The 9,087-nt window shown below is 49.6% G+C and overlaps 1 protein-coding gene across 2 annotated transcripts in view; it reads left to right on the forward strand.

The window, feature by feature from the left end:
* DNAJA3 (DnaJ heat shock protein family (Hsp40) member A3) overlaps positions 1-9,087 on the forward strand; it is a 31,775-nt gene that overhangs the window by 19,186 nt on the left and 3,502 nt on the right. For both annotated transcript variants that reach the window (XM_024759705.1, XM_024759704.1), the window contains exons 6-10: positions 299-446; positions 1,489-1,553; positions 3,270-3,398; positions 3,913-4,028; positions 4,790-4,887. In XM_024759705.1, the coding sequence (XP_024615473.1) occupies positions 299-446; positions 1,489-1,553; positions 3,270-3,398; positions 3,913-4,028; positions 4,790-4,887 (556 nt within the window). The remainder of the gene's footprint in view (positions 1-298; positions 447-1,488; positions 1,554-3,269; positions 3,399-3,912; positions 4,029-4,789; positions 4,888-9,087) is intronic.

The following is a 9,087-nucleotide window of genomic DNA, read 5'->3' on the forward strand; positions in this document are numbered from 1 at the left end:
TTTTTAAAGCATATTTGCTCAGCTCCCAGGAGTTTCGGGAACTTCTGTAGAGAGGCAGCATCTCATTTTTCAGCCTCATATAATCAGGTTTGTGGTTTGGGATTCAGAAGTTGGTGCGCTCTAAGTCAGATTAACAGTTTGAGCTCCTGCACCTGTGTCTTTAGGCAGTATGTTTTAGCGCATGTGCACGCAACACGTGAATCTTTGGTGAAATGTTTCTCGTGCACATTGTGATCCCAGGACCTCGCTGTCAGGGTTTACCGGTGTCTAAGGCTCCCATTTTTCTTCTTTTTATCAGGAAACCATAAATACAGGCCCTTTCGTGATGCGCTCCACATGTCGGAGGTGTGGTGGCCGGGGCTCCATCATCACCTCTCCTTGTGTGGTGTGCAGAGGAGCAGGAGAAGCCAAGCAGAAGAAGAAGGTGGTGATCCCTGTGCCTGCCGGTGGGTCTGGGGCTCCTCCACGCACAGGGGCTGGGAGCCGGGGCCATCGTGTCCTTGTTTCTGGAGCCCAAACTCGAGGAGGAACCAGGGCCTCCTTGCGTTTTCTACTGCACCAGTTATCCTTAAAATCTGCACCCATGTCATGTGGGGAGATGGAACCCGACGTGACCACTCTGCTTCTGTGTGAAGGACTCCCCCACCTCCTCCATCTTCTGTCCCAAGGCCAATGTCGTCCCCACTGACAGCCCAGCAGGCAACACCACCCCCTCCTCCTGCCCCCAGGGCCAGCTTGTGCCTGCTCTCCCTAACTGGCTCCTGTTCCTAGGGTAGTGTTTCCACTGTGTGGTCTGATCATGTCTCTCATCCTGTTGAAGACACTGCAGTGACTCTCAGGGACCGAGAAATGGCCTCCCCTTCCAGCCCCTGCTGGTCTCAGCCTCCGCTCTTTTTAGTCTCCCCCTCGTTACCTGCCCTGCAGCTTCCTGACTTTCACATAGCCCCTGCCTCCCAGAACAGAGCCTTTGCATATGCCATTCCCCGTGACTGAAGCTCACTGTCCACCTTCTTTTCAGTAGGTTAACTCTGTTCTCCCGGAGCTCCCAGCTCAAGTGTCACTTCCCCAGGGGAGCCTTCTGGAACCCTCCCTGTTCCTTAGATGTTCCTTTGTCTGGAGTTGTGATCTTTTCTTTCTAAGAACACGTCTCTGTTTGTAGTGATACATTTGTTAGTATTGTTATTTGGCTAATAGCTGTCTCCCCGATTAGACTCTAAACTCACTGAGATACTAGGTGGACCTGGCAGTAAACCGAAGAAATGAATAGAAGGGGCTTTTGTTCAGTTATCAATTATTGTATGTTGCACCTTTGGAAAGTTATTCTTGTTTTAAGTTATACTTGTTGCTATCTTCGGTAGTTGTGTTATTCCTTGTTAACAGGAAACAGAAATGAGTGAGTTGGTGGGTTGTAAATGGATCTAGCATAGAAAATGCCTTGGGAGGTCCCAAAATAATCGTTCTCTTTTGAACTTTTGTTTTTACTTACAGGAGTCGAGGATGGCCAGACTGTGAGGATGCCTGTAGGAAAAAGAGAAATTTTCATCACATTCAGGGTAGGTTCTCTGTTTGCACAGCTTCTGTCAGGCCCTTGCTCTCCTGGAGAGGGTACGGCCCAGGCTTCTCATAGGAGAGGTAGGAGCTTCACAGAGTGTCTGGCCATCTGAGTTTCCAAGATGAGCAGTGGCCACTTTGGCAGGGTGATTAAACGTGTGTTGCATCAAGCTTTTGTGCTAAATGTGGAGAGAACAAAGTTTCCTCGAGGTGTTTACAAGTTGGACTCATAAAAATACAGAAAACATCTTGTATTTTTTATTTATGTATCAAATTGTTCATAGGGACAAACAGTGCCACAGCTACAGTTTTACGTACAATGTGCAGGGCAAACCCACTTTTCTGAGGTGAGGGAAACATGAGAGGAGGTGGCGCCTTCTGCCAGCGATTCCACCAGACGTGTACCCAAGGAGGTGCAGTTCGCAGAGGCAGGGTGTGTGACAGCCTCGTTAACAACAGCGAGACAGTGACAACAGTCTGCTGTCCTTGGAGAGGAGAATGGTGAGTGGTCTGCACTGTGGGCCCAGGGCACCTCAGAGCAGGAGGCTCGCGCTACACATGTCAGCATGAGATGTCCTGGCACTTCTCAGTTACGAACAGGGAGAGAGCAGGTTGCAGGGCGAGGGAAGGAGGTCATCTGTGTAAAACTTTAAACCACGTGAGGTGGTGTTATGTATTGTTTAGGGACATGTAAACATGTAGGAAAAGTAAACAGATGCTTGTAGGAATGATACCTACTAAATTGGCCTGGTTACTCTGGAGGGGTGAGCTGGAGGTGGGGAGAAGTCACCTGTGTCCTAATGTCCTGTTACCTAAGCTGGGTTGTGGAAACACCGTGTGTTATTTACTTTGCTGGTTTACGTATCTGTGAAATATTTTATAATTTAAAACAAAGAAAAAAATAATGTAAAGGGTGAGTCTTCTAGACTGAGAAATCGAAGGCAAAGGCAGCGGGCTGGAAGCCAATCTATAAGGAAGGCTTGGTAGAGAATTCAGATTGTTCGCAGCTGATAATAGAGAAGAAAAAAAGAAGAAATCACTGGAAGGCAAAGAACGTCTTTGACACACAAAAAATAGTGCTTATAAAATCAGAATAATTCCAGTGTTGTCAGTCTGACTTGAAGGTAGTTTGTACCAAATGACTCTTTGGAAAGTAAACCGTTTTCGCCTTTGTAGATTGTATTAGTCTGTGTTTCTTTATACTTTCCAATAAAGAAAGATTTTTATTTTTATTTTTTTTATTTTTTTTATTTTTTTTTTTTTTGCGGTACGCAGGCCTCTCACTGTTGTGGCCTCTCCCGCTGCGGAGCACAGGCTCCGGACGCGCAGGCTCAGCGGCCATGGCTCACGGGCCTAGCCGCTCCGCGGCATGCGGGATCTTCCCGGACCGGGGCACGAACCCGTGTCCCCTGCATCGGCAGGCGGACTCTCAACCACTGCGCCACCAGGGAAGCCCAGATTTTTATTTTTTTAATGTTCAGAAGCTGATTTTACTTTTTTACTTCCCTCAACAATTGAACAGCTTGATCTGAGATGACACTCTTGCATTGCAATGAAGTAGGAACCTGCCTTGTAACTCCCAGAGCCTGGGAGCGTGGTTGCTTTGGTGAAAGTACATTCTCTCCCTGATGCTGTGCTCTGAGCTGCTGAGATGCGTCTGTTGCCCGCTCTCCAGAACAACTTCTCTGAGCGTAACCCCCTCTCGTGCTTGGCTGTAGGTGCAGAAAAGCCCCGTGTTCCGGAGGGACGGTGCAGACATCCACTCTGACCTCTTCATTTCCATAGCTCAGGCCATTCTGGGAGGCACTGCCAGAGCGCAGGGCCTGTACGAGACCATCAACGTGATGGTAAGAGGACAAGCGTGGCCTCGCCACCCTTGTATTTCCTTGTTCTTTTTTTCTGAAACGGGAAATGGCTGAGAAGTGGCTGGAACCTGGGAACAGCCAGCCTGTCGGGGATTCGAGGAGACAAGCTGGGTGTGGGGGGGAAGGAGGAGTGTTGGCTGTGCCTTGGGTGTGACTTGGCAGGGAAGGGAGCTCCCAGGCCATGTCCACTGCTGCCGGGCCGGGGAGCAGCCTCAGTGGTGCCCCAGTTGGCTCTGCCTCCTCCCAGGTCTCGCTCCCCATGCTCCCTCACTCCTGCTCTGGGCTCGCCGCCCCAGACTCCCTGCCCTCAAGGCCGTCACAGGCTCTGCTCGGCATGGACCTGGCTTAGCCAGTTTCCATGTGGTGTCTGGTGGGTTTGGTCTAGAAACCTGAATGGAGTTCTTTTTGGGAATAAGATTGTCTTCACGTAGTGAAATGTTTTCATTTGGGCAACTGGAAACCAAGGAAAACCAGAGATTCCTTTCTTTCTTTATAGATTCCCCCTGGGACTCAGTCAGACCAGAAGATTCGCATGAGCGGGAAAGGCATCCCCCGGATTAACAGCTACGGCTATGGAGATCACTACATTCACATCAAGATCAGAGTTCCAAAGTAAGCGCTGCTCAGCTGTGGAGAGGCCCGCCCAATCTCTGCAGCTTTCAGCACTGGGCAGGAGCCGCTTGAGGGCTTCTCACCTGCTGAGTTGGTGCTGAGCGGCATGGTGGTTCAGCGCTGAGCCCGACTGCCCGACCTGTGTGACTCTGCTGCCATAAGCGCTGAGGCTTAGGCAGGTTACTTCTCCCTCTAAGTCAAGTGTGTCCTGCCCGGGCGCTTCTTCTGAAAGTGGACGTAATACAAAAGCTCGACCTCGTTGAGTTGCTGGAAGATTAAAGGAATAACCCATAGGGAATGCTTAGCTATTGCTCCTGCTGTTGATTTTGTTATTATTGTTCTCAGGTTGCCTGCCATCTGGTGGGAGAGACCTATAACCAGATAGTGGTGGGTGATGTCTGCGGTGTCTGGGAGAAAAGTCCAAGCAGGGAGCTGTGGGCATCCGGAGCAGGGCATGCCAGACTCCACTTGGGAGGACTGGGTTTCCAGCCCTCTCTTTAATTAGATCATTTCCATTTTGTTCCCCTCTGTAAACTATTTAGCATAGCCACAGCGGCAGTTGTTTAGAACAAGTTAGGGTAGTTCAGGAGGTTTATTTTACAGAAGCTTTGAGGGCGTGGGCTCTTGGATTCAGGGTGTGTCCTGTGCCTGGGTTGCGGGTCTTGCATTTCCCACATGCTGCATGGGGCCTGGCCACGTCCACGTCCTTTAAAGAGCTGCCCAGAGGAAGTACTCTGACACTGACTGTGCTCGGTCCACAGGAGACTGACAGGCCGGCAGCAGAGCCTGATTCTGAGCTACGCTGAGGATGAGACCGATGTGGAGGGGACAGTGAACGGCGTCACCAACACAAGCACTGGTAAGGTGGCCCAGCGACCTGTGGGAGCCCCCAGCCCCTCGGAGGGTGGATGGTTCAGAAGCGTGTTGGGGTTTCCACTTGGGCAGAGCAGAGTAGAAAGAGGGGAGCTGAGGGCTAGGAACGGCAGGGGCAGCCGCGCTCCAGAGTAAAGCTGTTCCCCCTTCCTCTGCACCTGTGCTGCTTGCCGAGGTTAGCAAGTTCCACGATGCTTCCTGCCAGGTAGCAGCTGTGTGTCTCAGAGGGCTGCTCTCCTGAGTTCTATCCTTGGTTCTGCCACTTGCCTTGTGACCTTGGGCACATCCCTACCTGAGATCACCTTGTAACCACTAAAGGAGAAGATGGGTTGGGAGGCTTAATGCATTCCTCTCCCAGAAAGCTTCTCCAGGATTTCAGAGTGTCCTGTAAACAACTACTACAGCAATGAAGGACCGTGGTCACATTACCCCAAATCTGCCTGTTCATAGCAGGCTTAAATTCTGAATTCCTAGGTCAATGAAAAACAAAACACCTTATTTACCCTGAGCTTAAACATCATAGGCCCTCTGTAGAGTGGAGTTAAATATTGGTGATTTGATACCAAAATGCCCACAGGCAGAAGCTTTGGCCACGGGAACCTCAGGCACAGCCCTCCTCCCATGGGATGGGGCTGTTCTGCTGAGAAAACGCTGTTCTCTGTCGGTTGGGCCTCTGCTGGGGCCAGGACAGGCTGTGCCAAGGGTGAATTGGCTTCAGCTGCCCTACATGTTGCTTCCTCGTTGCATCATTTTGTTTTTGTCTGGGTCCTGGATCTGCCTCTCACCTTCTCAGAGCTTGAATGGCATTAGATCAGTGTATGGTCATTCAGAGCAGGTGATCGGAGCGGGGAGTGGGGGCTTGGTCTTGCAGCCCCGGGATAGGGGTGGGGGTCCCAGCAGCAATAGCCTTTGCGTGGACTTGGCTGAGCTCCTGTTTTTTGTGTTTTTTTGGCTGTGCCACGTGGCATGTGGGTTCTGAGTTACCAGACCAGGGATCGAACCTGCACCCCCTGCATTGGAAGCGTGGAGTCTCAACCCCTGGACTGCCAGGGAGGTCCCCTGAGTTCCTGTTAAGTCCAGGGGACCAAGTCCTCCGTGAAAAAGCAGCTGCCACAAATCTTGTCTATGGCCAACTAGGCACCAAGGGGGCACTTATTTTAGTGGTTTGGTTCATAGACTTTTTTCATATTTTCTGTTAATATCCCTTGAACTAAAAGGAAGTGGGAATAGTTGTTCCATGTCACTCTACTTAGGCACCTCTAGCTTCTTCCTGAGTCCCAAATATTTCCGCAGTCATGGAGCATGTGAGATTTGTTCTGCAGCCAGTTCTCAGCTGTGCCCCCTCCCACATTGGGAACTTGAGGTCCACCTGGGCCTTGTTCACTATATTTGAATGTCAGGTATTAGTTGTCACCAGTTGTTGTCTTCAGTCTCTTTCTGAGAGCTTAAATTGGGAGTTGATCATGTAGTCAGCTTATGAGTGTTCTTAGAACTGTCATTACTTTCATGGTTCTTTGTCCTGTTAGCTCATTCCCTGTCCCCTTGTTCAGCCAGGATTTATTGGGACGCTCCTGTGTGCCAGGCACTTTGCCAGTTCTTCCTTTAAATGTTTATTGACATAATTTTGCTGAGTATAGCATAACTTTAACATAGGCATTGGATGCATTTGTGAAAAGTGTTTATAAAGTAAAATGAGTATGCCGAATTATTATTTTTTCCACTTCTGTTGTCATTTCAGAATTGTATTCCAGTGGGAAATTTGGCTGCCAGACATAATTCTTTAAAAGGCATTTAAGAAAAAAAAAAAAAAAAAGGCACTTAAGAATCTTAGTAATGGCTTCAAAGAATGCATTGTCAGTCAGTCTGCTACCTGGGTGTGGTTAAGCCTCTTGTTAACACTGTGAAGAAAGTTACCTTTGCAGTCCACGTGTGAAAACACACCAGTGTACAAAATTCCCCTCCTGTCAACTTCCTTAAGGTGATTCCTATTTATTTAAGTAGAGCCTGAATCTCTTTTATTAAAGTTTTACTAGAAGCAGTTGCTTGCAGTCATCAGTGGTTCTTGGGCTAAAGTGTCATTTCTTAATATCCTCTAAGTGAGATAGTCATCGGAGGCTGTCACTGCAAATACAAACGGATTCCTGGGTGTCGTTGCTTTCATTACGGGAAGGCATTTGGAATAGTTACAGTTATGTAGGAAACTGACCTAAAGTTTTTGGTGGGTTTAGTATCCCTTGTTTACTTTTGTTCCCTAAAGCCCCTGCTGAAAACCTTAATGTCTGACCCTGGCTTCATTCCCAGCCTGTGAAGCAGAAGACCGTAGTGAGCTTGGGACCCTTAGTGCTCTCGGGCGCCTGGGGTGCTCTGAGGTACCACGTGGCCTTTTGGGTTTAGAGACAGTGTGGCTCATTGTTTGTGTTTCTGGATCATCATTAATTCCTGTGACAACCCACATACGTACACTTAGCTGTCGTGTAGGAGCCTGTTCTATAGCTCATTATTTGGGGATCCCACTGCGTTCTCTTCTCTGACAAGCTGACAGTTGACTATAGAGCCCCTTTATCTAGGCAGGGTGGAAGCAAGAGGAAGATGAGGGAAGAGACATTTTAGTGGAACAAGGGGTGCTCCACTGGCTCAGTCTGTGCGTGTAGACGGCTCAGGGAGTCAGGCTGTGAGTGTAGACCCGCACCTCTACCTGTAGGGTGGGTCCAGTCCTCAGAAGTCATCCTGGAGTCCTGTTGGCTTCTCTGTTTCTTCTCACAGATGGTCATTGAGCATTTGCCACGTGATAAGCAATGCACAGAGAGACAGGGTCCCTGCCCCATCCAGCTTACAGTGTGAGTGGGGAGGACAGGGCAAGCACTGAACCCCCAGATAAGTGTTAGACCTTGCTTATAACACTAGGGGTTCGTGACTGTGGAGAAAGGTGGTACACATTCCCAGAATGAATGTTACCTGGTTATTCTTCATTTTGTAAAGAGCCATCAAACACTTATGACTGGGAATCGCTGCCTGTAGGCTGGGAGCGTGTCCTCTTTGAATCCCCTGCACGTGCACAGCGCCTGTTAGCTGAGTTTATCTGAATTCATTTTCCTTCTGAGGGATGGAAATGTAACCCCTGCTCGGGCAAGCTGCGTGTGGTCTGATAGAGGAGTCCTGTGCCTCGGGTCCGACCTCTGCCTGAGGTTGGCTGAGCAGCCCCTCCGCCCTGGTCACCTCCTGAAGGTGCGGACTGGAAACGCTCATGCAGTGCCTGTGCAGCTGGAGGGATCGTGGGCATTTCCTGTTTATCCTAAGTGCAGGAATCATGTGCCAGCTTGTATCCTGTAATGAGACCAGAAGGCACCTGAGTGCTCAGGACATCCTATAAGGACACGTCCCTCCTCCCATGGGCCAGAAAAGTGATGTAGGTATAGACTGCATCATCCGTGTGCAGAGGCTCACAGTTTATCCCTGACTTGCGGTTCAGAATTTTAAATTCAGTGTTTAAATCCTTTGATGTCCCTGTCAGTAAGCCTTATTCCTGAAGGAGCCCACATTTAAAATAGAGAGAGATAAGAATGTGTTCTGGTGGCAGGGGGTGAGAATTTCCAGGTGTGTCTGTGTTCTGTTTTATTTTTTGGTTTTGAATCATTAACCCGCTAACTAGGTATTTATTCTGGCTCTCCTAGACTTTGGCCAAACGCTGTGGCCCCGGGGCATGACTACAGGGACAGCAGAGTGGGGGTGGGGGTGATGGTGGTCACTGAGTGTTTCTGTGCCCCATTGTGACTAATAGTTAAGAGCTTGGGTTCTGCTATCAAATGATTCAGGTCCCAGCTCTGCCATTTTTAGCTATAAAGCCTTAGGCAAATTTCTTCACTTCTGAGCCTCAGTTGCCTCATCTATAAATTAGGGATAATAGTAGTATCTACCTCATAGGGTTCTTCTGTGACTAAATAAGATCATGTGGATAAAGCATTTGGCACAATACCTGGCACATGTTAAAAGCTCCATCAGGGCTTCCCTGGTGGTGCAGTGGTTGAGGGTCCGCCTGCTGATGCAGGGGACGCGGGTTCGTGCCCCGGTCCGGGAGGATCCCGCATGCCGTGGAGCGGCTGGGCCCGTGGGCCATGGCCACTGGGCCTGTGCGTCCGGGCCCTGTGGGAGAGGCCACAACAGTGAGAGGCCCGTGTACCGCAAAAAA

The sequence above is a fragment of the Neophocaena asiaeorientalis genome, unplaced genomic scaffold (assembly GCF_003031525.2).
Source record: "Neophocaena asiaeorientalis asiaeorientalis breed wild unplaced genomic scaffold, Neophocaena_asiaeorientalis_V1.1 scaffold254, whole genome shotgun sequence".
Classification (NCBI taxonomy): domain Eukaryota; kingdom Metazoa; phylum Chordata; class Mammalia; order Artiodactyla; family Phocoenidae; genus Neophocaena; species Neophocaena asiaeorientalis.